General features: G+C 38.9%; 1 protein-coding gene across 10 annotated transcripts in view; it reads left to right on the plus strand.

Annotated features, from left to right (window-relative positions):
• The window catches only part of LOC134542929 (phosphoinositide 3-kinase adapter protein 1), a 101,450-nt gene that overhangs the window by 40,220 nt on the left and 44,270 nt on the right, over window positions 1-16,960 (plus strand). For 8 of the 10 annotated variants that reach the window (XM_063387530.1, XM_063387531.1, XM_063387532.1 and 5 more), the window contains 7 exons: window positions 1,064-1,215; window positions 2,098-2,236; window positions 6,335-6,525; window positions 8,627-8,696; window positions 11,405-11,605; window positions 11,906-12,157; window positions 13,850-14,019. In XM_063387530.1, coding sequence (XP_063243600.1) covers window positions 1,064-1,215; window positions 2,098-2,236; window positions 6,335-6,525; window positions 8,627-8,696; window positions 11,405-11,605; window positions 11,906-12,157; window positions 13,850-14,019 — 1,175 coding nt within the window. The remainder of the gene's footprint in view (window positions 1-1,063; window positions 1,216-2,097; window positions 2,237-6,334; window positions 6,526-8,626; window positions 8,697-11,404; window positions 11,606-11,905; window positions 12,158-13,849; window positions 14,020-16,960) is intronic. The other 2 variants (XM_063387529.1, XM_063387536.1) reach the window with 1 other exon arrangement.

Here is a 16,960-nt window from a genome sequence, read left to right on the forward strand (position 1 = left end):
AAAATGTATAAGAATGAATCTCAACCTCTTTATGTTGAATCAAAATCCGCTTAAGTCGAAATCCTCCATAAGTTAAAAACTCTATCATTCAAATTTTTTGGTGTCTCCCTTCGAGTTCGACTTACAGAGGTTCTACTGTATTTTGCTCTGTTGTGCTTATTCTTAAATAAGCAGTAAATGCTTTTTTAATACAAAGTAATATATTATAGTAAAAAGGTTTGTGTGAAATTTGAAAAAAATGTGATGATTACATAATTTATTTACGACTACCTGTTACAAGGATTAAAAATCTTTCACTTTCAATTGATTTACCACAACGTGCAAACTTTTACCCCTTAATTGTGTAACTTAGGCTAAATTTCTTTTAGTACTTTTTGTGATGAACTTGATATTACAACATGTAGAATAGCACAGAGTGGTGGTACCCTGAAAAACTATCACATGGAATGAAGATATTCCCATTTTTTAATGTGCAATAATTTTGTACAGAAATTAAATATTGTTGTAGTAAATCTTGATCCAAAATATATTAGAAAAGTTGGAAAAAGTGGAAAAAAGGGTTCTTTTCATAAATGATTGGAATTTGAATGCCTTCGGTTTTTACTTTATACATCAATATAACAAAACTGAAGCTCTTTGGTTGTGGAAAATGTTTTTTTTCCATTTCTGAAATAGCTTTCCTGGGTATACATAAACCCTTTTTGCGTACAAATACGGTTTTTGGTCCTTTCGGAAAAGAACAATTAAAATGTTACTCTTAATATTTTGTCAAAATTAGCAAACACAAAGCAGTAATTCACATAAACTGTATTAAAAAGCACAAGTAAAATTCACCAACGACATTAAAATTTTTTGAAAAAGAAAACAAATAAATGTGAGACAGGAGTGAATGCAGATTTTCATTTCAGTTGGTGTAAGGGGGTGGTAGTGGTGGTGGTGGAGACATAACTACATACTTTGCCTGCCGATTGCTTTCGTAACCTCAACCGAGCGCCAGCTGCTCACAAGAGTTTGTGCCAGTTAAGTTGGTAAACGAGCCGTTCTGTCCTCCCCGCTCCCCCAGCGTGCTGCCTGGAGGTGTCGATGCTGGTCAGCGTGTACGTGGAGAAGAATGGGGAGGCGCTCGGCTGCCGCCAGGTCAAGTGCGAGAGCAAGATGAGGGAGCTGGACCAGATCCTGCGGTCGAGGGACAACCCCCTCGAGTTCATGTGCCAGGTGAGCCCGGGCCCGGTCCTGACCATGATGGGTCGGTTCACAATCTTCTCGAATGCAAACTTACAATTTGAATCCCGAAGCGTATCTAGAATTTACCCTTCGAATCCAAATTTAGGTCTCAGGGGCAGTGGCGTAGCCAGGATTTGTGTATGGGGGGTGTTAAGAAGCATGCCGCCCCCTCCCCCCCCCCTGTATTGAAGCGGGGTGTCCGGGGGTCCTCCCCCGGGAAAATTTGGATTTTAAGGTGTAAAATAGTGCTATTTTAGCAGTTTTTGGTACTTAAATTTAAATATTGTATTGGTAAAAATTTTATTAATTTTAATATGAAATTTGTTTGAGTGATGAATAAGAAATTAATTAAAGTTTTGGTGCTAAGGGGGGGGGGGGGGGTTGGGTTTGAACCCCTAAACCCCTAAACCCCCCCCCCCCCCTGGCTACTCAGGGGTTCAAAATTTAAAAAAATGTCATTAGCTATGGGAATGATAACAGAATAAGTATGAAGAAAAAAAATTTACCTAATAAACTTCAGAGGTTATCTTATCAGACTTGAATTTTTAATTTACTTTATTTCCAATAATATTTTTCTTCAAATATTTTTCCTTGAATATTGAATCATTCGAATGCTAAGGATTTGATGGTATTTGAGAATTTCTGGATTTTATTGACCCATTCCTAGTGTTATTGCATCCATCATGTATTTTATTTTGCTGCATGGTCGTAGCCAGGATTTGTGGACGAGGAAGGAAAGGGAATGGAAAATGGGTTGGGGAGGGGGGGCATGCTTCTTAATACAACCCCCATACACAAATCCAGGCTACCGCCACTGTACGTGTCGCACTGCTGTAGCTGTAGCGAGAGCGAATGTGTGTTGTCGCGTTGCAGACGCTGGGGTTCAGCCCGGCGGACCGGGAGCACCTGGACAGCTTCCTGGTGGGGGCGCTGCAGAGGAACCTGCCCCCTCACTTCAACCTCCTGCACTCGCCCGGGGGCCAGCCCCACCGCCCTCCCAGTCGCACCTCCAGTGAGTGCCGGCCTCGCCCCGTTACCAGCTCTGCTTCTGTTTGTCGCTTGAACTGTTAGCTCAGTATCCAACACACACGTTTAAAAAGTCATTTAATAATATTTCTGTTAGCAATACATAGGGACTGGAAAAATTCGGCGGGTTCAATGACCTGCAGGATGAACTCCCCCATTGTTCTACGTACACTGCGGTCAAATGTCACCCACTCGTTGGCTGCTGTGTTGTGAGACGTCCCAACGCAGCAGCCTGTGATTCGATATAGCTTTGGTTGGGTTTTTTTCGTTGGCGCAGAGTCACCCAGGTGAGTTGTGAGCCAATGGCAGAGGCAGCACTGAGGTATGACTATATTTGTATTTTGGCCTGTCGCAAAAATGAATTCGCGAATTTTTTCCGGTCTCTAGCAATACAGTGTCTTTTGTTAGTTTTATGAACCACATTTCATACTTGGAACAAAATAATACCTGGCAAAAATAAATTTTTTTCAAGAACATACTGACATCGTACGGCCGAAGGCCACCCCAAAGCCCGACCTGCACCCGCCAGTACTCGGCTCCGCTAACGGAAAGCACCCCTAGCCATGGCCCACCTGAGTCAAGTGAGCGGACCGCAGCCCAAGGTAGAGAATAGCGAACCATTTTAATTACACATGCAACGCACTCCCCGTGCCTACAAAGTTCCCCACACAATAATAAATTAATCAGAAACAAACAAAAGCCCTTAATAGAGTGCGACGTAGGAGTGCCCGGGTCACTCACGTGTAGCTTTCTACTAAAACAGCTGTGAGTGCAACCCTTGCGGCCTTCAGCCTAAATTCAGTAGTGAAATGTGTGACGTAACGCAAACCGCCCCAAATTAGCATTATCATTCGCCACTGGAGTAGTTATCAAGAAACAGACAGTCTCCAGCTTGATTCTATTATTCAAACTTATTTTAGACAAACTTATTAAATGTCAATTCTAAAACATATATAGATATTAAGTTAATCATTAAGTTTTATTGTATGAATTTAGAGCCACTTGCTTTTTATTATTAATGTACTTTTTTTACGAATAACGGAACTTTAGAAACTCTGGCGCGACAGGGAGCTCACCCCTCCCCTCGCGCCAGGGCCAGACGCCAGTACAGCGCGACTCGCGGACCGGGACGGACGCACGTCCCACGGGGAGCCAGCATCTCTTTGTTTCACCGAACGTCCAACTGGTAATTATAGTCACAACCGAAACCCTTTTTTTTAATACTCCCCGTGTGCGCCCGGTCCTTTTCCGGTGTAGGGCCTATCCCAGCCGCGTCAATTTAACACGCCCCACACAAAGCATTACGTGGGGCCGTGCAGTATACGGTACGGGCCGTCTCCCGCCACCCCAGAACTTTAATTAATCGCCCAGTGCACAGGCACAGGCTACATCCAATCGTAGACGTGTTTTTAATTTAGTAGCGAGCCGCGGTCCACACAGGTGGGCCCGCACGTCGCAATTTACCAATTACGGGATTAACCGACTCTAATCGAACACTCTCCCTCAACTGCGACTGGTGTGAGGGCTTAATAAGTAAACACACGTAGAGGCACGCAGGTGTCCCTCTCAGATAACGTGTGCAGTGTAATCGTGTACGTAAAAGCACCACAGAGTGCCGTTTTGTCAAGTGTAATTGTAATAATAGTGTAATCAAAACTTCTACGTGTTCCGATGCCTCATTGGCAGTCATGTACCGCCGAGTAGACCTCGCGCCCTATGTAATGAACCAGTGTAAATCGTGAGCAATAAAACGTCCACCCCGCACCTCCCGTGCGCGACGTGCGACCTGTAGAACAACCAGAACAGTGTATGTAAACTAACCTAAACAACCCAACCTAATCAGGAAACAAATTCCATCACCGCCGACGGTTCTAGCAGTCCACGCTGGGGCAACAAACCCACGACCATCACACGGTTAGACACCGAGCTAGCCTGGCGCCCCCCCGGAACAGAAATCTCTAAGAAAGCCAGCCACCCCGCTAGGACCTGCGCCCGACCTCGAACACGAGACCGCGGCGGACGGCAATACTATAAGGTGAAAATTAGATTATCAATTGGGGAACATCATTTAGAAGCTGCTTGATTTAAATATTTTGTTACGAACTACTTATAATAAAATAACAGCATTCAATAAATATTGGATGCCAGTGAATTTGTTTTAAGTGATTTCTATGAAATTTGGTTCAAATACTGTTTTTTTTTCTCCTTACAAATCAACCAGCTTTTTGTTGTTAAGTGGTGTGTTTACTACTTGTTTTTTTTTTTTTGTTGTATTTATGGTGTTTTGGCATTCATTTAAATGTTATTTTGGTTTAATTTCAATTCACCAAAACTCTTGTTCCCATGTATTATAGAGGATCTTTAAGACACCATAAGTGGTAATAGGCATCCTATTATCTGAGCACAAAATGTCTCAAAAAGGTTTGTTGTATTATTGAATCAATTCCAGGAATGGATGTGGCTTTCTTTAGCTTAGGGCAGAACTTGTGATTAATGACAGACCTTCCCCCCCCCCCCCCCCCTGGCCCCACCCTCCAGCCAACCCAACAGCAAGAATTATATCAGACATAATTTCTTTTCCTCTATGTACATCTTATGTAAAATTTTAAGTTAAATTTCATCAAACCCTGTGTACTTACTAGTGTTTATCTTTTAAGTGTACGGTTTATTTCATGTATTCTCATACTTTTAATTTTATTCACTGTAAAATTACAATATTCAAAATTTATTTAACAAAGTATAGAATCTAAATTTACTTTCACTGTTTTGTTAACCTATATACTACACATATTCAAGGGCTAATAAAACATTTGTCGGCTCATTCTATGCCCCTTCTAACCGGGCGCCACCGGGGCTGGCTGATCAGTTCTGTACTTGATTGTACTGACTCAAGTGGCACACCCCTTTTAATTTTGAATATCGAGTAACTTCCAGTTACATGGGGAGTCTGAAATTTTTAAAAAATAACAACCCTGGAAAATGTTACTTCAGAAAATTTGAGATGTATTAAAAGTCATTATCAAAACTATGAAGTAGATTTTTTTATTATTATTTTACAGTTTTGTGTTTTTTCTTTGGGGTTATTGATGTGGGAGTGATCGGTTTGATTGCCCCTTCCATAGGACCACCACTGACTGACTACGTAAAATTTACTGAGAAATGTTAACTCAGTGGTCAAGAGTAGAGGTAATAGCACATGATTTACTCCTTCTGGAGGAAGTTTTTCCTTTAAGAGCCACTTAAAACATCTGCTGTAAGTTTGTGGTATTAAATAATTATGTGTGTTGAATACTCTTTAGCCACATTTTACATTTACTAGTACCTTCATCTTCTACTTTTTTTTATGTCTGGATAGATTTGATGTAAAATACAGTAAAATAAAATGAAAAAATATATAATAAATAAATATAAAATTCTTTATCGTGGGTTATTTGTTACACATAAAAAACATTTAGTATGTGTCTTTTGCAGAATGGAAATAAAAATTTCTGAATAAATCTTCTTGGCTTAGTACATGTTACACTATTTCATTAAAAAAAATATTTGGATGAATACTACTTGCTGTATCTGTCGTAACGAATAATTCAAAATATTATTAAATTTGAAGTGTCGAATTGAATGCGGAATAACGTTGTTTGTAATTGAAATCTTGTAACGGTCGCAGACCCCCCCTGGAACACAGGTGAAGTCAGGATGTGTGAAGCAGTGTCGTAGCCAGGATTTGTGTACGATGCTGGGGGGGGGGGGGGGGGGTGGTTCTTAAGAAGCATTTCCCCCCCCCCCCCCTGTTTTAAAGCGTGGGGGGTTCCGGGGGTCCTCCCCCGGGGAAAATTTGGATTTTAAGGTGTAAAAAATAGTGCTACATATTTTAGTAGTTTTCGGTACTTAAATTTAAATACTGTAATGGTTGATAAAAATTTTTAATTAATTTTTAATATGATATTTGTTTTGAGTGATGAATAAGAAATTCAAATAAAGATTTGGTGCTAAAGGGGGGGGGGGGGGGGGGGTTGGGGTTTGAACCCCTAAACACCCCTCCCTCCTGGCTAGCCCCTGGTGTGAAGTGAGGGGATGTGTGTGGCAGGCTCGGAGGAGTACCCCACGCTGCTGCACTTCGCCGCCAAGTTCGGGCTGGAGAAGCTGGCGTGGCAACTGCTGGAGTGTCCCGGCGGGGAGCAGGCCTGCGACATGCGCAACGCCTGCGAGCTCACGCCCGCCGAGATGGCAGAGGCGGCCGGCCACGTCAGGCTCGCCAACGCGCTGCGCGGATACATGGTAAAACACACGCGTGCGCGGTCTCTCTCTTCGCTCTCTTCCCCGGCTCCTCTCTCTCCCGGCGGTCGTGTGCGCGCTGCATGCGTGGAGTCGGCTTCACCTGCCCGTGTTGGAATTTTGATTTCTGAACTGAAATACCTTTACATTCGGGAGGGTGGGTTGAGGCGATGATTTGTTAGAGGGTAACAAAAAGTGCCACGCTGAGGTGTGGGGTGATGGATGGAGGAAAGGGGGTGAGGGAATAATGAATAAAGTAGTTGACATGTGTAAGTTTCTTTCTGGGCTTGTCCTTACTATTGTGAACTTCCAACATGAACCTCCATTAGGCACTTTAGTAATACAACATGGTATGCTGCGTCTTTATATTGCTTCTGCAAATATTTTTCTTTTTTTTTTTAATCAAATTGAATGTAAAAAATTTTATATCATATTATTACTTTTTTTTTTTTTATAAATTCCAAACACAGGGTGAAACATTAATTTTATACTTCATGGGAGGCCAAGATAAATGCAAAAAAAAAAAAAGTTTAATTTTAAAGAGAGAGAAATATAAATCATATTTATAAGAATTATTTATGTGTTATGTTGTTTTATTCAGTCAAACATTCTGTGAGCCTTTTATTATGGTAGGAACTTTTAGAAAACAAATAAAATTATCTGGATAAGTCTTTTTGGCTTTATACATTTTACACTTTCATTAAAAAATGTTTGTGATTGACTCTTCCTTGGTAATGAATCAATAAAAAAAAGTTATAAAAATTTTATTCTAAAAATTTGAAGCACATGCAAATTCCAACTTTTTACCAAATATGTTTGCAAGTAATTAATTGCTCATGTCAGGGGTGTAGCCAGGGTTTTATTCCGGAATGGAATTTTTTTTTTTTGTTAGTGCATAGTTTTTGAGTGCAATTACAAAAGTAGAGTGTTCGTATTCTGCAAGGTGTTGAGGTATGATGAATCTCTACATCCTCCCCCTTGGCTATATCCCTGGCTGGTGTAATTTTCCATCTGGAACATAGCACCTCCACCTATGAGTTCTCACCCCACCCTTCCAATGTTATGCTGGCTACAGCCCTGCATGCTGGTGACTAAAAACTTAAATAGTACCTGAACTTTGACTCAGAGAAGTGCCAGAGCTATATCCTCCAATGCGATGTAGAACTGTATATGATTAAAAGATAAAACATTTGATGTGTTTGAGGTGATTCGCTTTCAGTTGTTAAACAAAACGAAACGTTTTTAAGGGGCACAGACCCGGTAGAGACACTGTCCTTTGGGCCCTGTTGTCGCCAGTGTGGGAGCGTGACTTGTATCCCCCTCAGCGCAATACCACTGATACCTGGACCTGACCTGGCCTGCTCTCATCATGTTTTTTTTTTAATGATATTGTGGATTGTACAGATAAATTCACTACTGATATTCTCTCTAGAGGCTCTGATTCACGTATGTAGTTAAATCTTTCCTTTCTGGTTAAATTTATAAAGAGAAGGCGAGAATAGTGATCCTCACCTTCTTGGATTTTCGATACATTTGGTCGCTATATTAGGTTTACACTTTTTATTACAGTCACACTCTTTAATTCAGTATTATTTGGTTCTGTAGATTCTTAAATTTACCACCAATTGAGCCACTTGTATTTTTTTTTTTTTCGTGGATTCGGGCATTTGTTGACCGTGGAAGCATTTTGATGTCAGGGGTTTTTTAACAGCAACACTCGTGTGTATTTTTTCTTGCTATGGATCGAGCAGCTTTTTACAACTTATTTTAAATATCATTGTACTGTTTATTAATTTTGATTTGGTATACACATTAAAATGTATTGATGCTCGATAATTTGGTAAAATCTCTACTCGGGCCTAATTCTAAACCTGCAAAATTCTAAAACGGCTTGGCCTAGGTCCTGAACGTTTTGGATTAAAGAACAGTACTTTTTATGGCTCAACAAGGCATAAGGATCTAGCTTTGGACAGTTCTCGAGAATGTTCCTGGTTTAGTATAGGTCACTTTTATGACGTTTGTAGCTGTGTGAAGTATTAAACTTGTTTGCTTTGTGTGAAGTGCTGTTGCAATAACTTGAGTTTGTTTTGTTCCCACTGGGCAGCAAATGACTGAGCTAACAAGCATGTACAGCTATCTGAAGATAATGAGCGAAGGCAACCACAAGACCGCAGGTTAGTGAGCATTTGCTATTTCCGAATAGTGAGGTTCTGTCTTTTACAGATGGAATCTTAACAAACTATCCTTTAATTTCAAGGCTGTGTGTAGGGAGAAACCCAGGCATGGAAGAATATGTATACTAATTCTTTAGACTCTTAACGCAACATGGTGTTAGGCCTGTGCAAAGCTTCGACTCAGCGAATCAGTAGAAGCCGTTTCCAATATTAGATTTGACTTCACCCAGAAATTTACTATTCGTTTTAGTTGAAGCTTTAGTTGTGATGCAAAGCTTTGCATCTGATGTGAAGCTTCGCGTTTGTCGCAAATCTTTAAAGCATTGAAAACTTAAGATTCGCTCATGAAAATATTTAATTTTTTATTTTGTGTATGTTTTGCTTCAATAAAGTTGGTTACTTTAAAAAAAGAAGAAGAACAATGAATGCAATCCATTTGCTGTTATGAATGCTCAATATTAATGTTATGCATTATTTCATAATTTTTATTGAATGATGTTATATATAGGGCCCAATTGGTTGATAGTTTAATCAGTTCAAAATAACAAACTTTAAACAATTATTTTTACTTCAATCATGTATTTTGCAAAATAAGTATAATAGATCTTCGCCAAGAACGATATTTGCAATTTCACTCGACTTCACAAATATTTTAAACATTTGTGTTTGGTTCACATCAGAAAAATTGTATTTGCACAGACCCACCTGGTGTATCAACAAAGAAATAATTATTCAGCAGACATTTGTGTATGTTTACAAATTTTTGACATCCTATTTTCAGGCAATTTTCAAATTTACTTGTTCAAGTTAATCATTTGACACTAGGCTAATAGATGAACTTTAAAGTGTGTAGATAGCAGTTGACTGGCTTAGCAAAAGACTTTCGTTACATTTTTCCTAAGAGATAGCGCCACAAACCTCTTAAAAGCCACAGGGATGTATGAAAGGATGGATGTGACTCATCGTTTCACAAAAGGCTGTATCAGTGATTCTGTGAAGATTCTTGCAACTACATATTTGGATAATCAACAGAATTGTTTAAAGAAGCAATTTCTCATGGATTCTTTAGGCTAAAAAGTTCTTTTAAAGTGGTATTCATTAACATCTGTACAATACCTACTTTTCGAATCACCATTTATCTGCTTATGTGCTATTTCTTTATTAAATACTATTTCAGCTTTGTGGATGAAAGTCAAAATTGAAGTTTAGATTTCCTTGCATGCATGGCTTTTATGATTAAAGTCCTTTATTTCACTTAACACAACATAGTTAGTAAAATCTTTAATACTTTGCAATTACTAGTGAGTAAAATTTTTTGGTTCTCGTTAATCATGCAAAATCCTAAAATTCTCATACTATAGGTAAACATGTAAGTGATGATAACCATACCATGAATGATTTTATAAATTTTTATACAACATACACATATTTAGCTTTAGAATATGTAATAATTAAATAAGTTATATATTTTTATAGATAATTTTAGGAGAAACTTACATCACACATTATTGTGGTTAAAAATATGGTTTACCATAAAAACCTGACTAAGCCCATCCCTCAAATAAGCCTTGCAACAAAAATATTTAGACTACAGCAAAAAATATGTTTTGTTTAGATTAAGCCTTGCAACAAACTTTTAAAACCAGATCTTAGGACCATATTTAAATTTCTATTACATGTTTATTCTCAACTTACGTAAACATCCAAAATTATAATTTGCCTTCAGTGTTTTCCATAAAAATAATAGCACTCTAGGTACCGGGATTGACGTTTGTATATTAATTATTTTTATCACTTTATTCTTGCTACAAAAGTACAATTAAATTTATTACTGTTTTCATTAAAAATCATTATGTAAATACATGTCCCTAAAGATATCAGGCAGTAAATATTTTATTAATGGCATAACTGTAACATGTTTACCATGATGCGAGGAAATAAAGGGAATTTAATGAATATCAAATGACTATTGACCACAGACTTTTTGTTTACTACAGTGAAGCGCCAATAACATCTCGATCATGAATGACCAAAATCATTGCTACAATACAAGGACTATACAGGTAAACTAAATAAATCTGGAACTGCTAAGGAAGCACATGTGATGAATTTTTAATCAAAAAAAAATTATTGAAAAACATTATCATTCAAAAACAAATCTTATAATTTCCTCCCGTCATGTATACAAATTTCCATGACAAAGTAATTTCTTCCCGCAGTACGATTTCCCATTTCCTCATCATTTTTAAACATTTTATGATTTTTCAGCAGCAATAAATGACTGCTACTACAAACCTTCGGTATTCATTTCTCACAAAAAAAACACACACTTTCAAACCACGTGCAAGATGCCCATTGTCCATCAAGAAACAGCATATTATATATTTATAAAGATATATAAATATGTATGTTCATAAACTTTCAGTTTGATGATGGTTTTGGGGTCTTGGGACCATGAAACTAAAAGTTAGGTAAAAATTTTCAGAATGTTGCACCATGGTAACAACTTCGAAAGGAAGACTTTCTTTGCAATACAGACGGAACAGAATAAAGATAGCAAACTTTTGTTTTTGAAAGGGAAGCATCCAGTTAGTATAGTATTTATTTTGGCGATATTTTCATTTGATGTGGTATGTGGAAGTCCAGATTTGTTTTCAGAATAGATGTGTTTTAGTCCCGAAGTGTCAAGGGCCGTGTCGCTGTTCCAGCCAGGGACAGCCCCAGGGGCAACTACCAGCAACCGCGGCCACTGAACGAGACGTACCAGGTGCCCCCGTCGGTGCCGAGGCCGGTGATGGACAACTACCAGGTCCCGCCGGCGGCGCGCCCCTTCGTGCCCTCCTCCCCCGTCGCGCCGGAGGACACGCCCGCGGAGGCCCTCGCTGGCTACATGGAGATGCACTCCTCAGGTGCGTCCCTCTCGTCGGGCCGGGTCGAAACCTCGTTCGCCAACACCCTGTCCTGAAGACGTCTGCTGACACGGCTTAACCTCGAAAGCTAAGATGCAGTGAAACCTCATTATTAAAAACCCTGTTGACACAAAACTCTCATTAATACTAAGTGTTTCCACATTCTCTAGAAATTACGGGTTGGTGGGAGCTATAATGATGCTGGGAAATAAATATGGTCAGAGATGGAAAATAAATTTCTGTGGACTTTTTTCGAGTATCGGAATAAAACTGATTGGATCTTTTTCGGGTGCGTTGCAGCACCAGCAACGAACCAAGCGTCGACTCTGCCCGAGCAGTTGAAACCGAGCTTGGACATTCTGAACACTGTGGCAGCTTCCATCGTGTCCATTCCCGACCCGCCGCCGGGGGAGGCGGCCAACGGCTCCGCCCACGTCCCGCGATCCCCGTCCCCCAAGGGCGCCACACCGCAGGGCAAGTCCAACAGCCGACGCCAGCTCGACCAGATGAGCGTCTGCTCGTCCCGTAGTGACGAGGAGCGGCAGCTGTCAGGTACTGCCACTAATGTGATTTTTTTTTTTTTATTAAGTGAAACTTCTTTGCTGAGGGGGCTAAAATTTTCGATGGTTACGAAAATTCCGATTGCATGAGGGGAATAATTGGGTACGTGGTGGAGAAACCAGTAGAGGAGGAGATGACAGGGGAGAGGTAGAAATGATGCAGCATACTTGCATTCTTACATGCTTGCATTCTTGCACACTTGCCACACTTGCAAGCTTACATACTTTCACATTGTTTCATAGTATAATTTAGCACTCACATGCTTGCATGTGTTTTTTTTTTTTTATCTGTGACCTCAGCCAGATGCAGAGCTAGGTTTTGAGGTATTCTGGTTTTTCTGAAGAGTGGATCCTATATTCTGCTTAATTTGTAGCCATCTTCTCTATTTATGTTTGCGGGGTGTTTTAATATTTATTTATACAGATTCTTGAATGCATCTTTTCTTGTATTGTTGGATGTCGGCTATGGTGTGGAATTGGTCAAATTCAATGCTGTGTCTGGTTTCCAAGAAGTGTTCTGCCATAGCTGATTGTGGGTTTTCATGTTTATAGTCACTGATGTGTTCTTTAACCCTTGTGATTATTCGTCTGCCAGTTTGTCCTACATACCTTGCCACAAGAGCATGGAATCTTGTACACACCAGTTAGGTTTTCGGTTGGAGTTTTATCTTTCACAGATGTCAGAGACCACTCAATCTTGTTTATAGATTTGATAATTGTATGAATTTCATGCTTCCTAAGAATTCTTGCCACTTGGTCTAAAATTCCTTTGACATAAGGAATGAAGGCTTTATTAGGAAGCTGCTCTTTCTTTTGCTGTTGAAGTGGCTTCAAAGCTTACTTAATTTCTGATTTTTAATAACCGTTTGCTTGAAGAGCAATTGTTGGATGTTTCATTTTTTTTCCCCCCGTAGTGTTTTCTTCACAAATGCCTCTAGTTCTGTTGACCAAAGTAGAGGTGACTGTTCTCTTCTGAGATGGAGTGTGGTGTGGACTCGCCTGTAGATACCTGTCTGTGGAGGTTGGCTTTCTGTAAACACTGTGGCCGATGTGGTTATCCTCTCCTCTTGTGAAAAGGGCATTTTCTGGATGTATTGTCGAATGAGGGAAATGGTGTACAGATGGAACAGCCTCACAAAGAATACGAATGTAAGCAGATGATTGGTCGAAAAATATTTTGTAACAGCGTGCTGCTTGGGGCAAAGGTTTTGATGGTCATGTTTTTTATTGTTTTGAAACAATTTTCTAGAAGTTTAACTATAAATAAAGTTTAAGAGTGTAAAGATAAACTTTATTACATTTTTTTTTTTCTGAAATAATGCATGTTATATGCGAGAACCATCTATAAATGCAAACGTATTATGCGGGAACGTCTTAAGCGAATTTTACTGTATTACGTACAAACAAAACGCAATCCTATTCCAAAGTTAATGGATGTAGGGGTGCATCAGTGGTAGGTGTGAGTTGTATTCTTAGGAATCCTGAGTATAGTGGACTCATGCATGGATGCATCGTCATTGTTTTTTGAGTATTCGAAAGCAAACTCAAAGAAGGCTGCACTTATAGTCCACTAGGCTAGAATTCAGAAGCGATAATGCTGTGTGAGACCGGGCCTAAAACTGCAAAGCTGAATGTAAAATTGCTAATTGTTAGTAAGGTGTCCCGAATGCTTCTTGTTTAACAGCCGCGGACAGCAAGAAGTCGCAGGACCAGCTGTCGCAAGGTGCCCAGGACGAGCTGCTGGAGATAATCAATGACTTTAAGGATAATGTCCTCACCATCTCGGAGGTGGAGAAGCTTGTCGATTGCTGGCGAAACAGAAATGATGTTCAGCAGTCGTTCAAGGACAAGCAGGTTGGTCCGTGTCATGTGTAGACACTGTAGGTTACAGTACGTAGATTTTAAACAATGCTCAGGCATGGAAATTTCTCGGATTTGTTTGGTCGCAAGTTAGAAATTAAAGCTTTGTTCTTTCGCACTGTGTTCGTGATTTGACTGCAGTTGTTATGATACGCCCCTCTACGACCGTCAACCAATGATGCCCAGCTCTGAGAGTCAGGTACTGCTATTATACTAACAAGAATAAAAAAGTTCTCACTTAAAAATCAGCCAGTGGAATCGCCAACATTGGCTGAGCAAACAAAAAAAGCTGTGAATTTTAGCCTGACGCCAAACCAATTTATGAAATTTCAAGGTCTCTACTTAATCGTATGTACGTGTTTGGTAAGTTGGTAGCTACGGAGTGCCATGCAGGTTCTCATGTTGGCTAGGTGACTTTAAGGTAGTGTGCTTGAAGTTGTAACAAGTTACGATCGTGCCCAGCTAAGACGACAACTGGTCCTCGCACATACGTAAACACGTGAAAAAAAATATTTTATCAGAGATGGCAGGTAGTTGGGTGTTATGTTCTGATTATGGTTATTCAATTATTTGAAGACTATTACTAGTTGAATTTACATAAAAGAGTTTTAAATGAATTTTGAAATTTATTCTTTTCCTGATGAAAATATGTGTCCTTTACATGATATGTTGGGAAGAAAACACTCACCCATTTTTGCAGATCACTACCCACAGTCCTGTGCCTTCAGGAAATAATTTACTTAGCAACTATGTCTTTTAAGTATGAAATAAACGGGAACTAACGTTCCAGTGGACCAACAGATCACCCGGTCCTGTGCTGCAACTGCAACTTGCAACTGCAACTGAAACTTGCAGAAGAAAACAAGTTAAAACTTAATGCAGCATGGCACCAACAACCAGACGTAAAATTATCTGCTCATAAGGACTCGTGAAATGATTTTTGCACGACCTGTTGGCACAGCACTTGAATGATAAACGAGGCTACATGACTGCCCACAACAAGCAGGAAATAAGCAGTCATGTGACCTCAACGACCAATCACAGCACAACAATGTACAAAGACACAGCAGTATACAAATTTCCTTACTCTTGCAACAATGCTTTTCTGCAAAAAAAATAAAACATGGAAAATCACAAAGTTCTTTCTGATTGGTTGGTGCAAAAACGTGAGAACTTTATTATCTCATGTGGAAGCAAACATGTTCCGATGTCCCCATCAGGGCCCCCACATGACCGGTGCTACCGTTGCTATGGCAACGGGGCCCATGGGTCTAGGGGGCCTGCAAAGGAAAGAAAAAAAACTTAAAACAAAAAAGCAGACAATTTTAAATAAATCATAGAAAAAAATTAAACAGTAAGGCCTAAATTTCGTTACCGATGAAATATTACACCAGAGTAATATTATTTGGAATATGCTGTGCGTACAGAACATGTCTGAATCTACAACTGTGAGTAACAAAACCACCACCAATTGACGTGACACCGTGTTGACAGTGCAGAACACTTACACTCATTTATTTGCCATTATTCAAAATAAATTTATGTTGACAATCGAAACATTGACTTAAAACTAGATTTAATGTGTTTTAAAAATAATTGTGAAAAGGTTAAAAAAAAAAAAAAAAAAAAAAATTACAATGTACATAAAGGAAAAAACATTTTTTTATCTCTGTTAGAAAAAAAAGCGGGGCGGCATCATGACTTCTAGCAACGGGGCCCACAGAATGATGTGGGGGGACCTGGTCCCCATCACAAGAATACATACAGAACACACCAGAACATCTTCGCAGCTAAAAAAAAAATGTCTAAAAATATTGGCACAGCTGAGTTGCTCACCTGTCTCTGATTCTTTAATTTTACCAACACAAAATATGATGTTATAGAATCATAATTATAGCTTCCAACTAAATCAAATGTAAATATAGACATAAAAATAATATCATAAGTAAATAACACACTGAAAAATGCATTTACTTTCATTAACCTGGCAAACAATACTAAAACCAGTAAAAAAAACATGGTTAAATGACTTTTCTGAATAAAATAATTAAAACTGAATGTACGGTACAGGAATTTTCAAATCAACACCAATTCAAAACTAGGTTTTCATAATCTTGAACTATATAATCAGCACATCCATCTGAATGACAAAAACATGATATTTATTCATCTCAAAAAAATAGTTATCAAAACTGCGGTTGTGAGAGGTCTTGCGGTGCCACAAAGTGTTTACAACATTGTAAAAAGTTACAGTAAATGATTTTTAATCCAGCATGCAGGATTACCAATTTTGCTGAATAATCACACTATAACTCTAGCAGGAATACCAAAGAAAAACTAATATGCAGTACAATGATACATATTTAAAATTTGTGATGAGCTGCTGCACAGGTGTGACAGTGATGATAAACACTGAGAACTAAACAATTTGGCAGCACATTAACTTGACTTTGTGGTGAAGCTCAACAAACCACCCACCCAAAAAAATCTGAACACAAAACGGCTCACTCACTGACGAAGTACAGAATGTGTCAAAACGGAGGATGCTGGATTAACTGTACTACACCTTGTAAGTACAGTTGGGCCGATATGAACAGTGTGTATGTGGCAGGATGATTTTTTTTAGTTATAAATTGGTATACATATTATTTTGAAAATATAAAAAAAGGGCTGTTGTAGTAACGTATGGTTTTGAGTTTGTTACACACCTAATAAACATTAAGCAAAAATCCCAAAAGTGAATTTAATAAATATGTATTTATGTACTTGTTTATGTGTATTAGTACCTATAAAATTTTCTTTTGTAATGCTTTCTCTGAAATTTAATGCATGCTTATCAATTTCCAACATGTCAAGACTTGTGACACTGTCAGTAATTACTACATTAAATCTTATTACAGTGTAACAAAAATTGTCTTAGTTTTTGTAGGTACTT

This window comes from Bacillus rossius (assembly GCF_032445375.1).
Source record: "Bacillus rossius redtenbacheri isolate Brsri chromosome 9 unlocalized genomic scaffold, Brsri_v3 Brsri_v3_scf9_2, whole genome shotgun sequence".
In the NCBI taxonomy this organism is placed as follows: Eukaryota; Metazoa; Arthropoda; class Insecta; order Phasmatodea; family Bacillidae; genus Bacillus; species Bacillus rossius.